The 27,430-nt window shown below is 41.2% G+C and overlaps 1 protein-coding gene and 1 pseudogene across 2 annotated transcripts in view; one reads left to right on the top strand and one right to left on the bottom strand.

Annotated features, from left to right (window-relative positions):
- Positions 1–1,073: 1,073 nt before the first annotated feature.
- UBXN7 (UBX domain protein 7) overlaps positions 1,074–27,430 on the bottom strand; it is a 43,569-nt gene continuing 17,212 nt past the window's right edge. Inside the window, exons 2-11 of the mRNA XM_084802196.1 lie at positions 22,704–22,851; positions 20,679–20,746; positions 14,845–14,910; positions 12,899–13,011; positions 10,661–10,807; positions 9,679–9,769; positions 9,014–9,141; positions 5,820–6,213; positions 5,629–5,708; positions 1,074–3,162 (exon numbers count right to left, since the gene is read on the bottom strand). Coding sequence (XP_084658322.1) covers positions 3,001–3,162; positions 5,629–5,708; positions 5,820–6,213; positions 9,014–9,141; positions 9,679–9,769; positions 10,661–10,807; positions 12,899–13,011; positions 14,845–14,910; positions 20,679–20,746; positions 22,704–22,851 — 1,397 coding nt within the window. The 3' untranslated portion in view covers positions 1,074–3,000. The remainder of the gene's footprint in view (positions 3,163–5,628; positions 5,709–5,819; positions 6,214–9,013; positions 9,142–9,678; positions 9,770–10,660; positions 10,808–12,898; positions 13,012–14,844; positions 14,911–20,678; positions 20,747–22,703; positions 22,852–27,430) is intronic.
- LOC311608512 (large ribosomal subunit protein uL29-like) lies at positions 16,445–19,240 on the top strand (annotated as a pseudogene). The gene has a single exon. The product of its transcript is annotated as a large ribosomal subunit protein uL29-like (transcript).

A 27,430-nucleotide genomic window follows, 5' to 3' on the forward strand; every position in this document is an offset into this window, starting at 1 on the left:
CCAAATATAATAAGATGACCTTAGAGAAAATAGACTCCAACTGACATAGGACAACACACCACAAAGTGAAGAACAGACTCTGAGCTCTAATTTTAATTTGGCCCTTCCTAATAATGACACACTGAACAAGCTGTGTGAATCCCAGTTCTCTTCCTCATTTACAAGCGACTCGAATGCATATATGCTGTGCAGGGGCTGCGTGAAGACTGGAGGAGGAGATACACGTGGAGCACACCCACACACGCTGGCTACGCAAACCCAGCCCCGCTCTTCCCTCACCCAGCCCTGCTTGAGAGCTCAGCCCGACTGTCTTCCTTTCACTTTCCCCACTAGCTTTCATTCCCTCCTTATACGTCACTCTCAAGTGTACTCTGTTCCTTTTCTCCTAACTTTAAGAACTTTTGAGCTGTTTCAACTACCTACAGGGAACACTACATTTAACTAACCTCACAGATCCCTCTTCACTGCCCAATTGAAAGCTCTCCCTGGAAAGAAAAATAACTTGCAGAAGAAACTAAGGCAAACTCCGTATGGAAATTAAATTCTTGAGCAAGGCGATATTGCCATTCATTTCCTCACGTGCAATCCATGATCCTTCCTCCCATGGGCTAACCCTGATAATCACATAGTCAACGGGAAATAAAACCCTCTGCAGCTGCCACCCTGACTAAGCCTGATGAATGCATGTGCTCATATACTTGGTCGTCTTACTTTGGCTTCTCCTAAATGGATTTGCCAGCGCTGTGCATATAAAACGAGAGCTGCACCAGCCTCTCACCTGTGAGCACCCTGCCTCAGGAGCTCAAGGCAGGCTTCACTACAGAAAGAGAACCTGACCTAGCAGGACACGGGGGCGCAGAGGAGTCCTCTAGGGGAATGAATGCTTGACTCCCCATTTCTGACTGATGTGAGCTTCAGCTGGCTCTGTGGGGGGCATGGCAAAAGCTGCAAAAGCTGAGTACTCTCTCCCTTTTTACCCTGTGGCTCCCCGAGCTTTACACTGCTGACCTTGACCATTAGTTTTTTTGTGTTTTTTTTTAAAGCCTTCCATTGTTCCTCTGAGAGTATACAGCTCCATTCCTCAGCCAGTTTTTATTCAAGTTCAGAGATACAACTGAGGAATTAACATGCTTGTTCAATAAATCCAAACTGTTGGCTAAGCCTCAAGTGCTATGAAAAACACCAAAGTGATATTATTCAGTCACCAATCTAAAGAGAGAACTCAAGGTATAAATGAAAATGTAATTATATAAATATATTTATAAATATTTATACAATTATATACTTATACATAAGCACGTACACAGACCTAGAAAAAATGTAAGAACATTAAATCAAAAGGACTCACTGAAAAATAACAGAATTTTCCATGATTTCCTTGAGGAGATACATAACCATTCTTTAGGGAGGTCCCTCAAAATCCAACCATTAACAACCATATTCCATAGTTGTATACTAGCAATATACCACATCTCTTTAGCTTATCTTTTTAATCCTCTAGTTGGCAAAAGAGCAATCTACACCGGAACCCAATGCTGCTGAGCAATGGCAGGTCATGCTCCTCAAGTACAACAATCAGTCAAAAATTTCAATTGACAAGATAAGTTATTCTACAGAAATGGTTTTATAACCAGTTTAAAGTTTTGATTTTCTGCCCTGCTAAAGAACTCTATTTAAAGTTCAAGGAAAGAAATGAACATACAGTGAAGCTGATGAATAGTACTGTATAGACTTAGGTGGCCTTTTCAAAATAATACTGAAAAAAGCTTTCACAAATACAATTTGAGTATGACTTCTGTAGGCTGAAAAAAAAACCTCACATCTGATGATTACTGGTCATCTCTCTCACTAACTGTTGTCTTATGAACTGCATTTGTAGGTCTTCCTCTCAGACTTTCAGTTTTTATATTTTCTAAAATAAAACATTATGAGGAATTAAGGTCAATTAATTACCAGAGCATTTTAGAAATTATTCCAATTGGGTGTAAAAAACGAATCACTATTTCTAACCAAAAGAATATTGTTAACAACTCTCAGCTGCAGGTTTTGGGGCCCCCTGCCCATCCCACCCAACCCTGGGAAATACATAAGTATGCCTTAAGCACATAGGACAACCAATAACCACAGTGGTTACAATTACAAAGCCATTGCACTACATGATTATTGAATACCTGCCTTCCTACAGAATACTATAGACCCAGACAATGGAGCCAAAGGAACTAATTTGCTGTGCAGGCAAAAACAGCAAGCACCTTCCTAGCCCAGACACAAGATGCCTTCTAAAGGTTCATCCTAGGACTGGAAAGAGGAATATAATTAACAGAGTAATAATAAAGAAAACTGTCTCAGGCTAGGACACTGAAAGCCACCCTGTGCTACACACAATACACTGAGCATTCATTCTGGCAATAAAACACATCATGGAAATAACGTGTAACCAGAAGATGGGAATACTTGAGGAAAAATTTAAATATGATGAGCAACGGTATAAAGGATGCTTTTCCCACATAAACAAAAGCCTGAATATTTCATTATGAGCTCTTCCTATATGAACAAAATACATGTTCTGAGAATATCTTCTCCCTACCCAAAATGGGGGCTGTTTTTAATTCTGATCCTAGCCATTCTTTGTCAAGAAGTAACATCACTAGATCCCCAAAAGGTGCCAGGCAACCCAAGTGCCCACTTATCAGAGAACAGTCTCCTGCTGCCAGGGCTAGGCGAGGTCTTATTCTTATGCTTATACTTCCATTTGGTCACCACACTTGATAAGAAAGAAACAAAGTGAGGGAAAAAAGAAAGAAAGAAAATGACAGAGAATGAAGGGAGAGAAAAAAATGAGATTGATTTATAGGTGACAGAAAGAAATAAGAAAAGGCAGGTGACTTGCTTGCCCAGCTTTGGCTCTATAGTCCTATGAGCCAAAATGCACACTTAGTGACACGGTATCTCACAGGAAAAGAGAAAAGGGGGTAAGCTGAGAGAGGTCAGGCCATGGTGTTAATTTCTCTCCTGTACAAAGACAGTCTCTTGAGGGCAGAGGCCTGCCTCTTGTAGGGTAATGTCATAGTCCAGATGAGAAAGCTTCCTCCGAGGGAAGTTGGTAAGAAGTTCAAAACGTTCATTTGGATATCCTTTAGACTGGACATGCTTCACCAAAGCCTATGAAAAGCAAGAGTGAGACACAACTGTTAGCTAGAAATAAAACACCATGCTGACTCATTTATAAGAGTACTCTAAGTTAAGATAATCAAAGCTTATAAAAGGCCAACATAATCCTTTAGATAGTAATATAAATGTATATCCAGCAATTTAGGATTACTATGTGATGCTGAAAAAGTCATTGCTGGGCTGGAGAGATGGCTCAGAGGTTAAGAGCATTGGCTGCTCTTCAGAGGTCCTGAGTTCAATTCCCAGGAACCACATGGTGGCTCACAACCATCTATAATGAGATCTGACACCCTCTTCTGGCCTGCAGTTGTGCATGCAGATACGAAAATGTATATATAATAAATAAATCTTTTTAAAAAAAAGTCATTTCTATCTCCTCAATAAATAAATCCTTTCATTTTGTCTAAGATCAATCACAAAGCCACAGAACTGTATACTACAGTTTCTTCAACACCTCCTTCTCTATAATGCTTTCTCATCAGATAACCAACCATGCCCAGTCTTCTCCAGTCGCCTCTCCCTCTACCTACTGCCTCATCTTCTACTCAGTTTTGCAACTAAACTTATCAAAAGAGTAGTATATTCAGTAGTAACCCTGTCTCTAGGAAATACACACCATGACGCAGACATCTAATCATAGTACAGACCCCTGTATATCGACAACTAATAACAAAATATCATATAATATAGTGTAATTAAAACGCCAGCATATGGGCCTGGGGAGATGGCTCAGAGGTTAAGAGCACTGACTGCTCTTCCAGAGGTTCTGAGTTCAATTCCCAGCAACCATGTGGTGGCTCACAACCATCTATAATGAGATCTGATGCCCTCTTCTGGTGTGCAGGTGCACATGCAGACAGAGCACTGTATACATAATAAATAAATAAATCTTTTTTAACATTACTTAAGCTTTGGAACCACCACTGACTAGGTCATCCACAGGTTAACTTATACTGATCAGACCAATTCTCTTTTCTAGCAGTTGCAAACAGAAGAAAGGCCAATCACTGATTTTTAGATAAATAGGCCCTTAGAGCTACCATGATAGGTGATGTGATGTCATGTGCAAATCAAGGAATGAACAACACTCACAAGCAAACGAAGAGGGGAACGGAATAAAGTAGAATCACAAGAGAAAAGCCCAACACCCACAGAAGAGATACACAAGAACAACTTTTAGTTTTTTAGTTTGTTCATTTGTTTTATTTTGCTGTTTTTTTGAGATAGTTTCTCTGGGTAGCCCTGGCTGTCTCGGAACTCACTCTGTAGAGCAGATTGGCCTCAACTCAGAGATACACCCACCTCTGCCTCCTGAGTGCTGGGAGTAAAGGCCTGTGCCATCACAGCCTGGCCACAACTTTGGCTCTTAACTCCTCTGACGTAACAGCTACTACGAAACCCTAGATCCACCATGTGAGGTGACACGAGCCTTTAGTCCCAGCATCTGGGAGGCAGAGGCAGGTAGACTTCTATGAATTCGAGGACAGGAGGACAGCCTAGGCTACACAGAGAAAATTTGTCTCAAAAAATGGAAAAAAAAGAGCCGGGCTAAGCAGAAAGACTGTTTTGAGTTCCAGGCTAGCTTGGAACTAGTTTCAGCCCGGCGTGGTGGCACACGCCTTTAATCTCAGCACTCGGGAGGCAGAGGCAGGTGGATCACTATGAGTTTGAGGCCAGCCTGGTCTACAAAGTGAGTCCAGGACAGCTAAGACTACATAGAGAAACCCTGTCTCAAAAAAAAAAAAAAAAAAAAAAAAAGTTAAAAAAGAAAAAACAGGAAAAACGTTTAAAAGCAAGCAAATAAGCCAAAAACCAAAAGGAACAAAAAAGAAAAATAAAAAACTTTTCTTTTCCAGAAAGACAAGGTAAGACAAGCACGGTAGCTCATGCTTATAACTGCAGCACTTGGGAGGCTAAGCAGAAAGACTATTTTGAGTTCCAGGCTAGTTTGGAACTAGTTTCAGCCAGGCATGGTGGAGCACACCTTTAATCCCAGCACTTGGGAGACAGAGGCTGGCGGATCACTGCAAGTTCAAGGCCAGCCTGGTCTACAAAGTGAGTCCAGGACAGCCAAGGCTATACAGAGAAATCCTGTCTTGAAAAACCAAAATAATAATAATAACAACAACAACAAAACAAGGAAACAAAAAAACCCCCACCACATCCTTAATCCAAGCATTCAGGAAGCTGAGGCAGGCTGTGAATTCCAGGCTAGTCAGCACTACAAAGTTAGGTCCTGTCTCAAGACCAATACAAAAAACAAGCAATAAACCACCACAACAAAACCCAAACACCTAAGCCTCTTGTCAGCTAAGTTTCCAGTTGGGTATCAGACACCTATCTATGTCAGGAGTCAAGCGCTCTTACTTGACTTACTTCAGGTATCTACTTTCTCTGGAGGAAGGGGTAGTAGCGGTTGCCTAGCATGCATTCATTGCTTCAGTGGGATAGACTCACCAGCAATTTAGCCTGCTCTGGAAGAGTGATCTGCTCCCTTTTTCCATCTGGGTACCGCAGCATCAGCTGTGCTTTTGGTCCTAAGGAAGAGTTATACACACACATAGGTGTTTAACATGGGAGATAGACTAAGGCAAGTCATTTAGTACATTGGAGTTTAGTAGGTAAAGCAGGGTCTAACTATAACCCACCATTTACATCTATCCCCTCCACTATTCCATCTGACTTTTCAGGTGACATCTCCAAGACCTCAGAATCCATGGCTGGCAATCCTTGATGGTTTGTGGCTGTGCCCGGCTCAGTTCTGGCTGGGGGGTCAGTCAGTGGCCTTCTGTTCTCCTCTTTTCTATGCCCCAAATCTTTATGAGGAGACTTTCTGGACTTAGCAAGATTCTCTACCTCCTCTTCTTCATCAGAGCCACAAACCGATATGAATTCTTCACTGCCAGAAAAAAGTTCCGATTCAGATTCTTCATCTGAGCGGCTATCCTGTTTTGCCTGTGCTGAGTCGAAATGTGTCTCTTGCAAGGAGGCTCTGATGGCAGCTTCCAGTTGGCTGTCTTCACTGGCATCTATGAGGCTCTCCTGTGAGGTGCAGTCAAAACACAGGTGGAAAGAATAACAGATCAAAAACCACTCAAACACGGTATAAAAAGAATATGAGCCAACTTGCCATCATAATTTTCTGCCGAAGTGGAACCTATTTCGTGTACCATGTGAGGGCAAGACTTAGTATCAGAAAGCCAAATTGGAATGAATATTTTAAAGACTAAAGGCTACCATTAAGCTAGATATGGTGGCACATACCTATGCCAACATTCATGAAGCAGATGTAAGTCTGAGGCTAGCCTGTACTAAACACTGAGACCCTGTCTGAAACAAACAATACAAAGCTCTCATAGTACCTAGTACACTGGTGTTTTAAGCCCAGGCTTCTTATTATTATTATTATTATTATTATTATTATTATTATTATTATTATTATTATTATTATTATTATTACTACTACTATACACACATACCACACAGACACAAGGTTAAAAAACAAAATATTTAACGAGACAGAGAAACTTCTAGTGATAAGCCAAGTCTCCAGGAGCTGGGGAAGAAACACTGAGAGCTTCCAGCAGTCAGGTTATTGCTGCTGTTGGCTATAGTTACAGAAGCTTCTTTCTGCAAAGATTCCTAAGTGTTAAAATGCAGAAAATAAATGTTCAGCAATAAATGGGACCACTGCATCCATAGCATCCTCTCTAGGGTTCAGGGAATGTTGTGGAACAGAGGGCAGAAAGAATTTATGATGAGAAGGATGGGACAGAAGACGTGGAACACTGCTTTCTGGGCATGATAAAATATGGGAATTCCTTTTTTTAATTTTTTAAAATTTTATGTATGAGTGCTCTGCCTGCATGTACACCTGCAGGCCAGAAGAGGGCATCAGATCCCAGTATAGACGGTTATGAGCCACCATGTGGCTGCTGGGAATTGAACTCAGGCCCTCAGGAAGAGCAGACAGTGCTCTAAACCACTGAGTCATCTCTCCAGCCCAAAATATGGAACTCTCCCCACCGCATTTTTGAGAAAGGTTTCTCTGTGTAAGAGTCCTGGCTGTCTTCAAAGGCATAGAGATCTGCTTCTGCCTCCTGAGTACTGGGATTACAGATGTGCACCACCACACCTGGCCCAAATATGGAACTCTTAAACACATCGTAGCTGGGATCATCTGCTTAAGTCCTACACAAGACGGGACCCATCAACATCCTGCTATGGAAGGGACTCACAAGAACTCAATCCTCCCTGAAGATGAACAGTTAATGCTTGCTGGGTACAGGGCATTTTCTTTACTGGTGTAGCCTAGTAAGGTGCCAATACTCCTGTAAATAATTTCTCACCTATGTTTCTGTAAGTTTCTATTACAAAAATAAATGAATAAAAACATAAAATTCTTTATACATAATATATACTATACATACATACACATACACACCAGCTAACAACAAAATGTGTGGTAATAGTTATTCAAAATAATAAATTTGTTTAATGAGGCTACACTCTAAGGTCAATACAAAACAACAACAACAGCAACAAAACAACCCCGAGTGTAGTGATGCAGGCCTTTAATCCCAGCACTCAGGAGGCAGGGGCTGGTGGATCACTGTGAGTTCAAGGCCAGCCTGGTCCAGGACAGGCAAGGTCCAGGACAGAGAAACCCTGTCTCAGAAAACAAAAAAAGGGCTGGAGAGATGGCTCAGAGGTTAAAAGCTTAAGACTGCTGCTTTTCCAGAGGTTCTGAGTTCAATTCCCAACAACCACATGGTGGCTTATAACGATCTATAATGTGATCTGATGCCCTCTTCAGGTGTGCAGGTGTACATGCCGGCAGAGTACTGTATACATAATAAATAAATATTAAAAAAAAGAATCGTAAAATGCCCAAAACAAATGAAAAATTTTCACTTTATTTAGGCATTTGTTTTTAGATAGTAACTTAAAATAACTATTTTAATCACTTCTAAAGATATGTAAAATTTTATTCTCACAAAATCCAAACAGCAATTATCATCAACATTAGATTGCCTTATCTTTGACGATCTTTTACTGCAAACTAATCATGATGTTAATTAGCAAAGATGTCTGCATAACTACATATTGTAGAACTTGAGTATATAAGAAACTCTAGGAGAAGCAGAGAATGACAGGACCTAAGCTGTCTAAGCAGCAACTTCTAGCCAGGAATATCACCAGCAAAACTTGACATCCACTTTTGCTTCCGGCTGGAGTGAGACACCTCCTAGGTCTGCCACTAGGAAGCAGATCTGGCCGTACCATTTTTCCTGTTTTACGTATTTACAATGTTCCTTTCTTTTCTTGGCTTTTAAAAAAATTCTTTATTTATTTTTATTCTTTATTTATTTTTATTCTTTAATTACGTGTATGTGGGGGGAGGGTTATATATGCCTTATGGCTTCATTGAGAACATGAAATTCTTCTGTAGAAAGCTATCAAAAAAGAAAGAAAGAAAGAAAGATATCTCAGATGTAGTATATCCCAAAACCATAAGTATTCACATTTATTATGATGATGATGATGATGATGATGATGATGAAGAAGAAGAAGAAGAAGAAGAAGAAGAAGAAGAAGGCGGCGGCGACGACAGGGCTTTTTTGTGCAGCCTTGGCTGTCCTGGAACTCACTTTATAGACCAGGGTGCTCTCAAACTCAGATATCCGCTTGCCTCTGCCTCCTGAGTGCTAGGATTAAAGGCATGTGCTACCCGTCTCCCAGCTCTGCTCTTTACATTATTATAAAAATAATTTTAACACCAAACATTTTACAGGAAATGTCAGACACAGGTACACTCAACTGCCCATCACTTCATACTTACTGATCGGGCACACTTTTTGGGGGGGCTGCTAGAAAGTCCATCCAGTTGCCCATGTTCACCCAGAAACCCTGTTACTTGGTCCAAGAAAGAAGATACATCTAATTGGTGCCATTCTACTAGCTTCTGACCTAAAAATTAAAAAAAAGAAAAAAAAATCAAGACATATAAAATCAGTAATTTTTCTAACCATACTCATAAAATAATTAACATATGCACAATTAAAATTCCCTACATATCTATATCCCTGACTTGCTGAGGTCACCCAGCATCTTCATAACCTGCTGACAACATCAATTATAACTCACTGAAAGATTCTCATTCATCATGACAGGAAAATTATCTTTGCATCACTTACAGACATTCAGGAAGAAGAGATCCAAATAAAACCATACCTAAAATAATCTCATCACTTTAATAATAGAAATCTAAGGTGACCCTTTAAAATGAATTGATTTTATCAGTATAAATGCCAAATGTTATTACCCCTCAAGCTGCCAGACATAGATTCCCTAAATATACACATCCAAAGATGTTTACAAAATTATTATGGTAATAAACAAGAAAAGTTCCCATAAGTATCACATTGCTGAAACAAGATCCAGTCAAATATTAATCGACTGTAAGAAATAGATGATAGGTTAAAGCTGTAATTTGATGTAACTTACCTGTTCTTGGGTCTAAAATGGAAACATAGGGGAAATCCCCTAGTTTATAAAACTGTATATATCTCTGACCTTCCTCGCTGTCGTGATAAACCTGTTAAGCCAATGATATAAAAAAGCCTCTTAAAAAAAGTTTGACTACAATCTTGTTATCTATTAAGGGCAGTGGATTCCCCAAATAAGCCTTGGCAAACATTCTAGATTCTCCTCCCATGTTAAGAAGAAAATAAGGTCATCAGGCACAGTTTTAACATTCTGCTCTTAGCCCCTTTTGAAACTGTCATAAATATACCAACCCATTCTTCCTCCCTTCAGATAGAAGAAGCACTAACCCTTCCTTTTCAACTATCTGTCCATCTGTGAATCTTTGGTTTGGTTTTATTTTCCCCTGAGACAGGGTCTTATTATGTAGCTCTGGCTGTCCTTTGCCTCACAAGTAGCCACGGCGCACAAAATATGTGTTCTAATAAATCACAATATATTAAGATTATAAGCTTGAAAACCCAACATCTTATTAGGCAGAGATGTTTAGCCAATATTTGAATAAAATAGAAGAGATTCTGCCATTAAAAACAATCAGGGTAAGCCTGGCATGGTGGTGCACTCCTTTAATCCCAGCACTCGTGGGAGGCAGAGGCAGGCAGATCGCTGTGAGTTCAAGGTCAGCCTGGTCTACAAAGTGAGTCTAGGACAGTCAAGGCTACACAGAAAAACTGTCTTGAGAAAATCAAAAAACAAAACAACAACGACAAAACAAAAACCAAAAACCAAATCCTATGAAATTTTTAACTAACTGCCCTCCTCACCTGCCAGAAAATGAAATGTTCCCGGATAACATTCTTCACAGCTTCGTTGCTCCACACGTCGCGGTTGAGGCACTGGCATGCAAAGTCTTGTACATTTTGAATGTTTATCATCAGCCACTTATTCTAACAAAAACCAAAAACCAAATCCTATGAAATTTTTAACTAACTGCCCTCCTCACCTGCCAGAAAATGAAATGTTCCCGGATAACATTCTTCACAGCTTCGTTGCTCCACACGTCGCGGTTGAGGCACTGGCATGCAAAGTCTTGTACATTTTGAATGTTTATCATCAGCCACTTATTCTGCATCTGACCACATTCTTTGGCCTGTAAGAGTAAAGTTAAATATTTATTAAAAAATAGTTTCTACTTGGTCAGCGTTCCTGTATAAACACGAAGCACTCTTTTAAAAATGAAATCAAAAGCTGCTGGTTGTGGTGGTGCAGCTACACAGAGAAACCCTGTCTGGAAAAACCTGAACAAATGAAATTCAAACAAACAAATGACAAAGAAAGGGGTGTCAGATCTCCAAGCTGAAGCTACAGATGATTGTGAGGTACCATGTGATTTGGGAACCGAACTCAGGTCCTCTGCAAAAATAGCCAGTGTTCTCAACTGCTGAGCTATCTCTTCAGATTTTTAGTTTGTTTGTTTGGTTGGTTGGTTTTTGAGACTGGGTTTCTCTGGTGTTACAGCTCTGGCTGTCCTGGACTCACTGTGTTGTCCAGGCTGGCCTTGAACTCAGAGATCCACCTGGCACTGCCTGCCTCTGCCTCCTGAGTGCTGGGATTAAAGGTGTGTGCCGCTCTGCCTGGCAAGGGTAGAGAATTTTAAGAGGCAAAAACTGGAGAGGGCCAGACTGCAACACTATCTTCCAGACCATGACAGGTTTTTATCTACCTACTGGAACCCCACTTGTGAGATAGTACTGTCTACTCTCAGCAAGTCTTACTCCCCAACAAACTCTCTCTGGAAACGCCAAGTATCTTGAAGATGTGATGGTTTTCATTTTTAATCACATTTATTTATTTGTTTGTTTTTAAAGATTTATGTGTTTGAGTGTATGTATGTGCATGCCCGCTGTCTGTGGAAACCAGAAGGTGTTGTGGGATATATGTTCACACTGTAAACCCCGAGACTGTGTTGCTTACTAAAAAAACTAAAATGTGTGGCTCGGCTCTAGCACACACCTTTAATCCACGACAGGATTAAATAAAGTTAACCCTAGGTCAAGAGGCGGAGCAAGCAACCAGTTGACAGGAAGTGAATATAGGGAAAAAAACCATAGAGAAAGTCAGGAGGACAGATAAGGGAGATGCACAGAAGTAGAAGAAAGGAACATTCAGCCTGAGTTTTGTTTTGTTTTTTGGAAACAACAGGGGAAGTAGTCTTGCTTTTCTTTTGGGAATGTCACCAAAGGAGGAAGGTCAGCTGGGTGCTTTCTCTGCTTTTCTGAGCTAACAGGCTTTCACCCCAGCATCTGGCTAATTGGTAAAATTGAAGGTTTGAGATTTTGCTAAAAACAAGAAGGGGACATCAGCTCCCATAGAAGTGCAGTTGTAAGGCAGCCGTTGTGCAGCTGCTAGGACCTGAACCTGGGTCCTCTGCAAGAGCAGCAGACATTATAACTGCTAAGCCATTTCTCTAGCCCCTACTCTTGATTTTTAGATGACAAGACACTCTGACTGTGGTGAGAAGGGAATATATTTATTACTCTTGTTCTGCTTAAAAGTTAGCAGACAATCAAGTAAACTTGCCCCAGGAAGTTCCCCTTTCCGTTTAAGAAAGAAAACGCTAGGAAGAACTGGAAGAGAATATATTCTGTAATAGATACAGATGCATGTCTAATATCCCCAATACATATCTGAAACAACAAACAATGGCAAATACACAAACTTAATGTACTGCCACACCAAGTCCAAGCTTTTATAATGTGAGGTATGACAGTAAAATTAGCACAAAATTCTTTTTCCTTCTTCACAATTAAGGAAAATGAGTTACTTAAAAATAAATGTAGCCTGGCTTTTTTTCTGATCAACTTTTTGTTTGTTTGTTTTTGTGCACTGCCACCGTTACTACCCAAGAAAAGGCATACTCCTTTAATTGCAGCACTCAGAACCAGGTGGATCTCATAGTTTGAGGCCAGCTTGGTCTTCAAAGTTGGGTTCAGGACAGCCAGGACTACCCAGAGAAACCTTGTCTTTAAAAAAAGAAAAGAAAGCCTTAAATTCCAGCACTCAGGAGGCAGAGGCAGGAAGATCACTGTGAGTTCGAGGCCAGCCTGGTCTACAAAGTGAGTGGAGGACAGCCAAGGCTACACAGAGAAACTCTGTCTGGAAAAACAAAAAACAAACAGAAAAGACATTGAAATCGTAAGAAACAATTCACAGTCATAGTACAGAATCTCCAGCAACTTACTGTTTCAAAGCTGCCTTTATGCATCAAGTCAATTGGGGGCCGGAACAGATCTGCAAGGGTTGTTAGTTTCTTATCTATTGCTCCTCCATTTCTTAATTCCTGCTCCTGCCTAACTGCAACACAGAAGGATGGAAAAGTTTTAATTAGCCATAAAATGAAAGTGTTATATAACACAATAAACAAAAAGCCTTTATTGACTGAAAGAATTACTGAACAGCACTGAACAGCATGTTTGGCCTCAAATACAAAAAGCTAATGATGACTGGGGAAAAAAAGAACAAAACACAAAGAGGGGTAAAACAAAAACAAAACCTTAGGATTTGGTGGTTGTTCTCTAGGCCAAAGGATAAAAGTAGAAAATTAAATTAGTCACAAATAGTCACACTGGGCAAGGTCTGATGGTGCAGGCTTATAATCAAAGCTACTTGGGGAGCTAACACAAGATCAAAGGCTCAAGGCCAACCTGGGCCACAGAGAGTTCAAGACCAATCTGGACAACTTAACTTAGTGAGAGCTGCCTGCCTCACAATAAGGAAAGCCAGAAAGCCAACTGGCTACTAGAAGAGCAGAGTCCTTTGATAGCTTAAGCCTTCCTTCCCTTTCAACCATCCCCTAAGTTACAGGACCTACCTGTGTCCTGAATAGTTCATCGTAAATTACAAAACTGGACACAGTCCAGCGTTTCTCATGTATTATCTAAAAGTAACTGTCCTGGGCCAACTAGATGCTCAGTAAGTCAGGGTACTTGCTACCAAACCTGATGGCCCAAATTCAATCCCCAGAGCCCATATGGTAGGAAAGAACCAACTCCAATAAGCTGTCCCCAGTTAGAGGACATATACACATCATGGCCCATACACCATCCCCAACAAAGAAATAAATAAAAATTGTCCTTTCTTTAGAACTCTTTAAAAGTATGAGGTCAGGATACTTTTGATCTATTCCATAGAAAGGTCTGAACTACATTAACTAGTTTTATGTCAACTTGACAAGCCAGAGTCAGAGAGGAAAGAACCTCAATTGAGAAAATGACTCCTTAAACCAGTCTGCAGGTAAGCCTGTAGTCCAGTGGTGTTCAATTTTCATAATGCTGCAACCCTTTAATATAGATCCTCATATTGTGGTGACCCCCAACCAAAAATTTGTTTTCATTGCTACTTCTGTAAATTTGCTACTATTATGAGCCATAATTCAAATATCTTATATGCAGAGTATCTGATATGAGACTTCTGTGAAAGAAGTTTCAACTCATAAGTTAAGAATTGCTGCTGTAGGAGTTTTTTTGTTTTTTGTTTTCTTAATTAGTGGTTGATGAAGAGGGCCCAGCCCATTGTGGGTGTGCCACCCTGTGGTGGTGGTCCTGAGACCTACAAGAACGCAGGCTAAGAAAGCCATGAGAAGCAAGCTAGTAAGCAGTACCCCTTCCATGCCTCCACGGTCTGTCTTTGTATCAGCTCCTGCCTCCAGTTTGAGTTTCTTTCCTAGCTTCCTAGCTTCCTTCAAACATAGACTATGACATGGAAATATAAGGCAAATAAACCACGTCTTCCCCAACTTGCTTTTGGTGTCATGTGTTTCACCACAGCAACAGTGACCCTAACTAGAACCGCGTGTGTATATATGACATGTGCAGTCAAAGTACAATTTGCAGATGTCAGTTCTCTCTGTTCACCATGTGGGTCCTGGGAGGGAGCTTGGCAGCCAGTACCTTTACCCAAAATCTTGATGTCTTTAATTTTGCTTTTTGAGAAAGAGTTTCTCTCTGTAGCCCTGGCTGTCCTGGACTCACTTTGTATCAGGCTGGCTTCGAACTCACAGTTCTGGGATTTCACTCTTTAAACATGGTGAATCCTCAAAATATTGAGGACTAATACTAATCCTCTTTTTCTTTTTAACACTAAGGAAGGAGAAGAGGGAGTTGAGGAGACTGGTTCACAAATACCTACTAGTTTCAGTTTGAAAATCTCGGAAACCATCAAAAATTGAACGTGCAGGCCTTCGTCTTTTCGGAGCTGTAGGAGAAAAACAGAAATTATTAAAAATTTAAACCTTGATTTTTGAAAATTCTAAGGATGGAGCTAAAGATGGGGCTAAAGATGACTCAGAGGCTAAGAGCACTGGCTGTTCTTCCAAAGGTCCTGAGTTCAATTCCCAGCAACCACATACATGGTGGCTCATTACCACCTATAATGAGATCTGGTGCCCTCTTCTGGCCTGCTGGCTCACATACAGGCAGAATACAGTATAATTAAAAAAAGAAAAATCTAAAGATACTCCTTATATAAGCATTTATTTTTTATTTTATGTGTATGAGTATTTTCTCAACATGTGAGTTTGTGAGCCATCTCTCCAGCCCTCTGCCTATATTCTTAATAGTGTCTTTCCTTAGGAAAAAAAGAGAAGGTGAAGAGATAGTTCAGTGGTTAAGAGCATTAGATGCTCTTCCAGAGCACCCACACGGCAACTCAATTGTCTGTAACTCAAGTCCCTCACACAATCATACATGCAGGCCAAACACCAATGCACATTAAAAAAAAAAAAAAAAAAAAAAGACTAAATTCTGAGACAGCCAGAGCCACACAGAGAAACCCTGTCTTGAAAAGCCAAAGGGGGGCGGGGGGAGAGAAGAAATACAAATAACGTCTTTTTAAAAGAGAAGAAGCCAGGCGTGGTGGCATATGCCTTTAATCCCAATACTCTAGGAAGCAGAAGCAGGCAGATCTCTGTGAGTTTGAGGCCAGCCTGGTCTACAACGAGAATCTTGGACAGCCAAAGCTGTTACACAAAGAAACCTTGTCTGGGGGGGAAAAAAATTCAGTTTAGTTAATTAATTAATTAGTTCAGTTTAGTGATTAAGGGAATAATCACACTTTGGCCTAACAAAAGTAAGTTCTTATTTTTTTTCTTTCTTCCTTCCTTCCTTTCTTTTTCTTTTTGTTTGTTTTCTGACACAGAGTTTCTCTATGGAGCCCTGGCTGTCTTGGAAATGTGCGCTACCACTGCCTAGCTGTAAATTCTTTTCATTGTAGAAAGGGTCTCATTCTTGTCATATACCTTTAATCCTAACACTTGGAAGGCAGACGAGATCTTTATAAGATCAAGGCCAGCCTGGTCTACAGACAATCAGAGCTATGTAGTGAGACCCTGTCTTGGAAGGAAAAATATGCTATGCAGGTGTTCTACTGAACTATAGCTACAACCCTTGAATAAGTTCTGAACCCTAAGATTTAAGAATTCTGTCTCAGTGGATGCACATGTAGAATCCTGGACTTGCTTTTTAGGTCATACTAGCCTTGAATGCAGAGATTGGCCTGACTCTGTCTCAAGTGCTTGGATGAAAGGCCACTGCCCACCTTACACTGTGAATTTCTGAAATGTTCCCATTATTATATATTGGCTTAGTAACAGAAAATGCACAGAGCAAAGTTCTGCTAGCCCTGTAAAGAGCCTATTTCAATATGTAAATATTTTACATAAGAGTTAGAATGTAGTAGTTAAAATATTACATTCTTTTAGAAAAATGTTCTCAAACTTAAAGGGGGGGGGGACAAATTACTCATGTACATCATAGAAAACAGAGATTTTTGTTGTTTTGCTTTTTGAGACAGGGTCTCTGTATGTAGCCTTGCCTGTCTTGAAACTCACTATGAAGACTAGCTGCCACCAGATCAGCCTGCTTGTGTGCTGGGATTTAAACACCTACACTACCCATGGCCAAATGAAAATGGAGGTTTTAAATAATTTTTTCAGTGCAACAGTTTGTTTGTTTGTTTGTTTGGTTTTTCGAGAAAGGGTTTCTCTGTGTAACCTTGGCTGTCCTAGACTCACTTTGTAGAGCAGGCTGGCCTTGAATTCACAGGGATCTATCCACCTGCCTCTGTCTCCTGAGTGCTGGGATTAAAGGCGCGCGCCACCATGCCCGACTTCCAGTGTAACAGTTTAAATTGACTTATTTATCATAAGTTTAGTCAGCATGTAACCAAAGCCCCACAGTAATTAGAAGATAGAATCCAAAGTCTCTTACCCCCTTGTCAAAGCATCTTTCTCTACAAACTATGCTTTTCATTACTTAAGATAATTATTTCTATCTTAGAATCACTATGTTATAAGCAAAATAATTAAAAATACAAAATCAGGTGCTGGAGAGACAGATAGCTCAGTAGTTAAAAGCAATGCTGTTTTTGCTCGGGTCCTACCACCTACATGGGTCAGTTCACAACTAATGTAACTCTAGCTCCGGGAAATCCATTTTCCTTTTTGGGCGATCTCTGTCTCTGTCTGTCTGTCCCCCGCCCCCAAACACACACACACACACACACAAAATCAACTGGCATGGTGGTGCACACCTTTAATCTCAGCACTAGGGTGGCAGAGGCAGGAGGATCTCTGAGTTCAAGGCTACCCTGGTCTATAAAGTGAGTCCAGGACAGCCAAAAATACACAGAGAAACCCTGTCTTGTAAAAGCAAAAAATAAAAAGTAAAAAACCAGAACTTAGGGCTAGCATGCAGTGCTGGACTCGGGGAGGCAGAGGTAGGTCGATCTTTGTGAGTTTGAGGCTAGTCTGGCCTACAAGGGAAGTCCAGAAAGCCAGGGCTACACAAAAAAACCTTGACTGGGGGTGGGATAGGTATTAAACCAGGGGCTGGATAGCTTAGCAAGTAAGAACACTAGCTGTTCTTCCAAAGGTCCTGAGTTCAATTCCCAGCAACCATGATCATGATCATCTGTAATAGAATCTGATTCCCTTGTCTGATGTGCACGAAGACAGAGCAATCATATACAAAAATAAATCTTTGCCAGGAGGTGGTGGTATGCGCCTTTAATCCCAGCGCTCAGGAGGCAGAGGCAGGCAGATCTCTGAGTTCAAGGTCAGCATGGTCTATAGAGCTAGTTCCAGGACAGCCAGGGCTACACAGAGAAACTGACCCCAAAACAGAGAGATCAACTGTTTTTGTTCTGCTTTTCTTTCATGTTAAAAAAAAAGGTGGTGGTGGTGGTGGTGGTGGTGGTGGTGGTGGTGGTGGTGATGGTGGTGATGGTGGTGGTGGTGGTGATGGTGGTGGTGATGGTGGTGATGGTGGTGGTGGTGGTGGTGGTGGTGGTGATGGTGGTGGTGATGGTGGTGATGGTGGTGATGGTGGTGATGGTGGTGATGGTGGTGGTGGTGGTGGTGGTGGTGGTGATGGTGGTGGTGGTGGTGGTGATGGTGGTGGTGGGTGGTGGTGGCAGCAGTGGTGGTGATGAGGACATGGCTCAGCAGTTAGAAGCACTGGCTGTTCTTCCAGAGGACCCAGGTTCATTTCCCAGCACCCACATAGCAGCTCACAGCTGTGTGTAACTCCAAGATCTGACACTATCACACACACCAAAACACCAATGCATATAGAATAAAATAAATACTTTTTTAAATTGAAAAATGTGATTCTTTTTTATCTTGAAACTATTTTTAATCAAGTTCCAGGACAGAACAGGCTACACAGAGAAATTGGTCTCAAAATAAATAGACAAATAATAAATAAATAAACAAATCTAATCTTTTTTGTTCTGCTTCCCTTTCTTTTTTTTTTTTAAAAGGGGGGGGGTGGTGGTGGTGGTGAAGAGATTTCCTATTTTTATTTTATTTTAATTTTTTTGTTTTTTTCGAGACAGCGTTTCTGTGTGTAGCCTTGACTGTCCTGGAACTCACTCAGTAGACCAGGGTGGCTTCAAAATCAGATCCATTTGCCTCTGCTTTCCTAAGTGCTGAGATTTCAGGACTGCACCACCACTGCCCAGCGAGATTTTCTATTTTTAATTAATCAAGATTTCCTACTTAAAATGTATGTTTAGTACCAGGTTGCCTCAGTGGTGAGCAACACAGCCATGGCCAAGATTAAGGCTCGGGACCTGCGTGGCAGGAAGGAGGAGCTGCTGAGACAACTGGACGATCTGAAGGTGGAGCTGGCTCAGCTTCAGGTCACCAAGGTGACAGGCAGCGCCACATCCAAGCGCTCCAAGGTATGAGTTGCCCGCAAATCTATCGCCCATGTCCTCACTGTCATTAACCAGACTCAAAAAGAAAATCTCAGGAAATTCTACAAGGGCAAAAAGTACAAGCCTTTGTATCTGCGGCTCAAGAAGACCAGAGCCATGCAGCACCGGCTCACCAAGCACAAGAAGAAGGCGAAGACCAAGAGCAGCGGCGGAAAGAGTGGCTGTACCCGCTGCCCAAGTATGCAGTCAAGGGCTGAGGTGGCAATGACAATAAAGTGCAAGGCTGACTGGCAAAAGAATAAAAAATTTAAAAATAAATAAAATGTATGTTTGTAGCAGGAATACTTTAGACTCAACACCTTTGTTGTTGCTTTGGTTTTTTAAGACAGGTCAAAATATACTTAGCTTTTTAAGTGCTGAATTACAGTCATGCACGACAGAGCTTGGCGCACAAATGATGCCTTCTGAGAACTAGTTCTATTATAGGGTTATTTTATTTTACTGTATGGGTGCTTGCCAAAGCCCAGGTGTGGGGGTCAGAAGACAACTTTCAGTAGTTGGTCCTCTTCAACTATGGGCTCCGGGGATCAAACTCTGGCCTTCAGGCTTGCACAGCAAGCACTTGTATGTTGAGCCACTCACCTGCTCTCACATTTTTTAACCCAAACAACTGTCAAAGTCAGTTTCTTCTATGACTAGATATAGAATAGCAGTGTTAATAGGGGAATATTCTACTTATAAATATCCCAAAGCAGGCCAGCTAATAAATAGCTCTCCCTTGGGTTTCCTATTGCCTCTCATTACTCCCTTTGGGAGGCACCCAATCACTTTGGTGCTTTCACTGCCACTTCGTATTGTTAGCTCCCGGGACTGCTTGGCTCACCATCTGCCATGTGCTCCCATCACTACTGACAGCCTCTCTTCAAGCCACAGCACTTCGAAACCTTAGGACTTTTACTCCTAGCTCTTGCAAACCATTTACCATAAACACACACCATTCCTCTGTCATCTTCCTTCTGCCCAGCTCCAGGACACCACATTTTCTCTTCCAGCCTCCTTGGATAACTGCACTCGCGTGTACATACCCATACACCCACACACAATTAATATTAAAGAAAAAATCTTGAGCAGGGCAGTGGTGGTGCATGCCTTTAATCTCAGCACTCAGGAGGTAGAGGCAGATAGACCTCTGAGTTCTGGGACAACCAGGACTACACAAATAAACCCTCTCAAGAAAAAACAAGCAAACAAGCATACAAATAATAAAAGAAAAAAAATCTTTTAAAAATGGTTTGTGCAAGCCAAAATCTAATCAGTTAGCTCTTTATACCCTGTCTCAATAAAATTAGTTGTTCTAAGTCATAGGCAGTCACCTAAGACTTTGGCTTTCCTGCTTGAGGATACAGCAACTCTGTCTGTCCAACAGCTTTGAAGAAAATGCTTCTTCCTATGATTTGGGAGTCATCCCAAAGGACCTTGCATTAATGGCTTGGTTCCCAACACAGTACTATCACAGGAATATGGGGGTGGGGGTGGAGGGCTGAAGGTGGGGGGTGGGGTGGAGACAGTACTTCTTTTTGGTAAGTTTCCTCATTCTGGCCTTATGCAACATATTGCCAATTGTTAATGCACAGCTTTATTCTGTCAAGGAATGCAGCTTACCAGGAGGGAATATGGAAATGTAAGATAAGAACCGATCCTATAAATGAAGAAACAATCTCTGAGTAAACATATTTTCAGTTCATTTTACTGAAATCCGAGACAATAAAAAGCCAGGTAAAGTTAAGCAAATAAGGTGAACTTACCACCAAACAAAGGTTCTGGTTCCACCAATATTTCTTGCTTTTGAGGAATTGGAGCACGAACTTCTTCTCTGTTAAAAAAAAAAAGTTAGAAAAAAAAATACCCAAACGAAGAACTGTTTTTATGGCATCTATTTTCTTTTTTCTTTTCTTCTTCTTCTTGTTTGTTTGTTTGTTTTGTTTTTTGTTTTTGTTTTTGAGACAGGGTTTCTGTGTGTGTAGCCTTGACTGTGCGAGACTCACTTTGTAGACCAGGCTGGCCTCAAACCCACATAGATCCTTCTGCATCCCAAGTACTGGGATTAAAGGCTTGCACTATCACTGCCCAGCTTCTATTTTCTTTAATTATGAATGCATTCAAATTAGCAAGTGAAACAAACATGATTTTTAGGAACTATAGTAACCAAGATTTGTGAAAGATTTTCTACACAGATTAAGGTAATAAAATATCTAGCACAAAAGGGTAAAATGGTTTACAAGGAAAGGGGGAAAAACAGATAAGTTTTTTTTTTAAAAAGTCTCTTTCCATCTTAGATCTTCTCCCCACCCCGCCACTCTCTCTGAGACAAGTCTCACCATGTAGTCCCGTCTGGCCTGGAACCCACAAAAGACCCACCTGCCTCTGCCTTCATGTACGGAGTTAAAGCTTGTTCCACACTATATTGTGTTGCAGTTATTGTCTTGGCCTTTTTCCCCCCTTAAATATGATTTTTGCTAGCACTTCCCTGCTCCTAAGAGCTGAATCCAGGGCCTTTCACTTCAGTAGAAATTTGTCTATCACTAAGCTAAGTCCCTAATTGCTAGCACCCCCTAAATTCTTTTTTTTTTTTTAAGATTTTATTTTTAGTTTAATTATGTGTGTGCAAGTATGTGCATATGAGTGCAGAGCCTCAGAGACCATAAGCAAAAGATACCTCTGGAGCTGCAGGTACAGGCTCTTAACTGTGGAGTCACCTCTCCAAATGCTCAGTCTCCCTTAATTCTTAAGGAATTAAACAAACAAACAAACAAGTCGCCAAGCTTGCTGGCAACACAACTTTAGTCCCAGCACTCAGGGAGACAGAAGCAGTCAAACACTGTGAGTTCCAAGTCGGCCTGGTCTACAAAGCAAGCCCAGGACAGCCATGGCTACACAGAGAAACAACTGTTTTGAGCCGCCATCACCCCACAAAAAGGAAATTGGGCTGGGCGTGGTGGCACACTCCTTTAATTCCAGCACTGGGGAGGAAGAGGCAGATGGATCTCTGAATTTGAGGCTAGCCTGATATTTATCAGTTTAAATTCGTTAAACTAGTCCTAATGATCATGTGTTCTTGTGTCCCCTGCCCACCACTCGGGGTATTTTTAGCCCATTTCTGAGCCACGGTCTATCTAGGAAGGCTTCAAATGTCAATTCTCACAACTGAGCTGGGGCTGCACCAGGCATGGTGATGCACGCCTTTAATCCCAGCACTGAGGAGGCAAGACAATGGCCATGCTCTAGCGTCCTCATAGGCAAAATAATGACGTCAATGAATAAAGCTCTTTTAAAAATCCTGGTGTAACCCAGTACAGCTTCTGAATTGCTCTGTAGATGAGGGTGACCCTGAAAACCTCCATCCTCCTGTCTCTACATCCTAAGAGCTATTGTCACAAATGTATGTCACCAAGTCTGGTTTATTCAGGCTTGGAGCTTAAGTACTGAATTTCTTTTTTTGTTTGTTTGTTTTTCGAGATAGGGTTTCTCTGTGTAGCCTTGGCTGTCCTGGACTCGCTCTGTAGACCAGGCTGGCCTCGAACTCACAGGGATCCGCCTGCCTCTGCCTCCCAAGTGCTGGGATTAAAGGGATTAAAGGGATTAAAGGTGTGCACCTTTAGTTCTGGCAAGTCCAGAATTTCTTTAATGCAAGGCAAACTACCAGCTATGTTAAATCCCCAGCTCTCAACCTGGAATGTTTTCAAAACTAGAAAACTGACTAACTTTGAAAAAAATACTAGTTAATTTAAGCAAATAGTAGCTGCTACAATAAATAAGTAATAAATTCATACTCTGTGTGTGGTCTGACAGTAGAGACACTTGCTGAACTGGTACTGGGCTCTTCAGCAATTCCTCCACCATCCAAAAACATGGTGACTGCCATCTCCAGGTTGTTGTTACAAGCTTCAAGCATATGTTTTCCTACACTCTCACTTGCACCTGAAACAGCAAAAGAACAGAAAGGAAAGTTAAAGATGACTTCTTACATTCAAGCTCTCATTAGAACATGGAATTCCCAAACAAATTAACAGTCCTTCCCTTTTAAAAGGACTTACATGTAAACACATCGTTTACTTCTGTCCTGCTGGCTGGCTGGCAAAAATACACAGAACTAGAAAACAACACAATAGCACCACAATAGTACACTCTTCCACAATTAAAAGAAAATTAAACATTTGGCATTTCTTTCTTTTTCTTTTTAGTTTATGTGTGAGGGTTTTTTGTTTGTTTGTTTGTTTCTTTCTTTTGAGACAGGTTTCATACTGTAGCTGAGCCTAGTGTTCAAATCAGAAATCCTCCTGCCTCAAATTCAAATACTAGGCTTACAAAAATGAGTCACAACACCACACCTGGCTATTTGCAATTTCTTAGTGTATATGTGTGTGCATGTATGTACATGTGTCTCTGCACATGCACAAAGTCAAAGGACAACATCTGTCTACCTTGTCAGAGACACAGTCTTTTAGCTGCCACAACATGGTAGGCTAGCTACCCAACAAGCTTTCAGGATCTCTCTCTAGCCTCTCTTCTCTGTGTAGGAGCACTGCGTTTACAGGTGTGTGCTACAGTAACTGGCTTTACCTAGGGGATTTGAACTCAGATCCTCATGCTTGCATTTCCTCAGCTCTATTTGCAATTACTTTCTTTTTTTTCTTTTTCTTCTTTTTGGTTTGGTTTTTCTGAGGCAGGGTTTCTCTCCACTATTTTGGCTGTCCTGGACTCACTTTGTAGACCAGGCTGGCCTTGAACTCACAAAGATCTGCCTGCCTCTGCCTCTCTGGGTGCTGGGATTAAAGGCGTGCACCACCACCACCTGGCTTATTTGCGATTTCTTTAGATGGCTGAAGTAACTAGTTGTGGTGTTACATACAAATACTTGAGACTTAGAGGCAGCTAGATCTCTGTGAGTTCAAGGCCAGCCCGGCACTGTACTTTAAAAGAGGAGGAAGAGTAAAGAAAAATAAAGCTGGGCAGGTATGGCTCACACCTTTAATCCCCGCACTTAAGAGGCAGCAAGGGCAAATTTCTGAGGCCAGCCTGGTCTACAAAGTATATTCCTAAACAGCCAGGGCTGTCTCAAGAAAAAAAAAGAAAGAAAGAAATATATTATTTGTTAGTAATAATAAACTGAAGAGGGATAAAGAAAAATAAAGACTACATTCTAGAAAGAAATATTTTCTGAGCCCGGTTCAGTGGCCCACTCGTGTCATCCCAGCACTCTGAGAAAAGAGAGGCGGGCAGATCTATGTGAGTTCAAGGCCTGGTCTGCAGAGGGAGTTCAAGGACAGCCAAGGCTACACAGAGAAACCTTGTCTTGAAAAACAAACTAACAAACAAACAAAAGAGCTAGGCTTAGTGGTGCACACATGTAATCCTAGCACTCAGGGAAGCAGAGGCAGGGGGATCTCTGTGAGTTTGGAGTTAGCCTGGTCTACAAAGCAAACCCTGTCTCAAAAAGAGAAAAGAAAGCTGCGTGTGGCGGCACAGGCGTGAGTTTGAGGCCAGCCTGGTCTACAAAGTGAGTCTAGGACAGCCAAGGTTACACAGAAAAATCCTGTCTCAATAAAAAAAAGCAAGCATCATATTTTCATCTATTTAAAAAGTTTTTGAGGAGGAGCAGGAATAGGGCTCAAATTCAGAACACATTTTTAATATCAAACCAAGAAAAGTAATGGAGACATTTTTGTCTAAGATAAAAATGTCTGGTAAGAAATGTTAATCTTGGGGCTGGAGAGATGGCTCAGAGGTGAAGAGCACCGACTGCTCCTCCAAAGGTCATGAGTTCAATTCCCAGCAACCACATGGTGGCTCACAACCATCTATAATGAGATTTGGTGTCCTCTTCTGGCTTGCAGGCAGGATATTGTATACATAATAAATAAAGAAATCTTTAAAAAAAGAAATGTTAATCTTTGTTCTTTAAAACTTGTCCAAACAATCATTTGTAAATAAAGCAGCACAGTCTGTAGAATGAAATGCAAATTGTTACAGTTCTCATAAAAAAGCAATTTTACAAGTACCAAGAAATTCTTGAGGCTGGAAAAAAGACACCCAAACACCTGTCCTGGATGCCAGTACAATCGGTAAATGTGTGATGGAGAGTGCATGGTGGAGACATGGAAGAGAAAACAAAGCAGGGGGGCCACACATGGAGAGGGTAACCTGGAGACTCAGCAGTGTGAGGACAAATGGATACCATAGGCATGCTGAGGTCCTGGCTTGGCTGCCACCGAGGGCTATGCCTGGGTTGGAAGTCGTCCTGCCAGCTGAGTGCTGTGTTGATATATCTGTGGTCCAAGTTATCACATGCCACGTCAGACCATGTGGATATCTGCAGGCCATGCTGCCTAGGGGTGACATGCTGATCTGAGTGGGTTTCTCAATGTAGCCTTAGTTGTCCTGGACTCACTTTGTAGACCAGGCTGGCCTCCACCTGCCTCTGCCTCCCAAGTGCTGGGATTAAAGGCGTGCACCACCATTGCCTGGCTAAAAAGTTTTTTTTTAATTCCTTTTTTGACTCAGTAGTATACACATCCAGAATCAAATCAAAAGAAATGCTGCACGAACAAACATCTCCAGATATGTCCGGAGTAGATTCGGTTAATGAAGCAAATTTTGAAACAAAGCATAAACTATATTTTTTTATTTAAATGTTAGGTGGCCACTGAAAAGCACCTCAAGCTTTCTAGTTGGGATGAGTTTTATCTGAATTATATCCCTCCAAATCTCGTTCTGTTGGTAGCAAATGCTCTAAGGTTTCTGCCTCAACATGTCTATTGTAAAAGCATTTGACTGAGTGTGCCGTTTCAAGGCTGACAGCTGTTTTGTCTCAGTACACAAGACAGAATTCCAATGTCCTCTGGCTTCTGTTGCTACAGCTGGGAAATCAGTTCTCAGCTTAAAGAAAATGATTTTTATAGCAGCCTGTTGGTTCTAGCTGCTCTTAAAGTTTCTGTCACTGGTCTGCAGTTCCACTGTGACTTGCCAAGGTTTATTGTACTTATTCCTTGGGATTCATTGGTTTTCTTTCTTCTTTTTGTTTTTTTGTTCGTTTTTGCTCTTTTGTTTTTGTTTTTCAAGACAGGGTTTCTCTTTCTAGCCTTGGCTATCCTAGAACTTACAGAAATCTGCCTGCCGCTGCTTCCCAAGTGCTGGGATTAAAGGCAAATGATTTCTAATACCTAATATTTTCTGTTCTCAATTCTGGAAAAATCTTAGCTATGTAACTCGAACTTTGCCCCATTCTTCCTTTCACAGTTATTTCTTTTCAGGAATCAATTAGATGCTGTGCTACAGTTCTTCACAATGCCACCTCCCTCCCCCCTTCTTTTGCTTTTTTTCAAGACAGGGTTTCTCTGTGTAGCCTTGACTGTCCTGGATTACTTTGTAGACCAGGCTGGCCTCAAACTCAGAGATCCGCCTGCCTCTGCCTCCAAGAGTACTGGGATTAAAGGCGTGCACCACCAAGCACAGCTGTTACGTTTTAAGAAAGCCTTAACTCTCATTCCTTTTTTAACCTTTTATTTTAGTTACCTCTATAGTATACAAACAACATATACAACTACAATAAAATATAAACTTTCTGCAGTCTCTGTGGATCAATGTCTCCTGTTTTCCTGCCTCTCATTCATTATGCAATAGTTTTTAATGTAATTTTTAATTTTTTTATTATGTATATATTGTGTAAGGAGGTGGGTATGTGCACATGAATTCAGAGAGGTGGTTGGATTCCCCCGAGCTGGTGGTATTGAGTCAATCCATGTGCTTGCGTCCTCTGCAAGAGCAGTTTTTGCTCTTAATTGCTGAGCCATTTCTCCAGCCCTATATTTTTTTTTCATTATTTATTTATATGTGCATATCTGCATCAGTTTATATGCATGAGCCTCTTGGAGCTGGAGTCTCAGGTATTTGCAGGAGGCCTGGCTTTTTATATGGTGGTAGGATTAAAACTCTGGTCCTTACAATTGCACAGTACAAGCTTTTAAACAACGAGCCGTATCTCCCCACTCCTGTTCCCTTTTCTGAGACAGAGTCTCACACAATAGCCCACGCTGGCCTCTAACTCAAGTTCTTCTGCTTTTGTATCCCAAGTGCTAAGATTAGGGACCAGAAAGTTGGCTCAGTGGGCACACTAAGGTCTAGTGTAGTGTGTCCTGGAACTTTTACCTGAAGATTGTTTTAAGTCTGGCATTGAAGAGATATCCTTCTAAATAGATTTTGTGAAGTAACCATAGGGAGAATTAAATAAGAGTTGATAGGTGACTGTAAAGTTTTCCAAGACCACATGGGAAATGTAACTTTGCAACAAGCCTTGTTTGACATCCTTCTCCGTACATGGGATGACTTCCTGCCAAGACTGGTATCAAAATATCAGCTTCCCGAACAGGAGTCCTTCAAGCCTCGGACTTTGTTTCTTGGGCTTTACAGTACTATGAAAAGAAGTTTAAAAAAAAAACTTACAAAGAGAAACCCTATCTTGAAAAACACACACACACATTTAGGAAGAACCCACGGGTTT

The sequence above is a fragment of the Acomys minous genome, assembly GCF_964271855.1.
Source record: "Acomys minous genome assembly, chromosome: 11".
Taxonomy (NCBI): Eukaryota; Metazoa; Chordata; class Mammalia; order Rodentia; family Muridae; genus Acomys; species Acomys minous.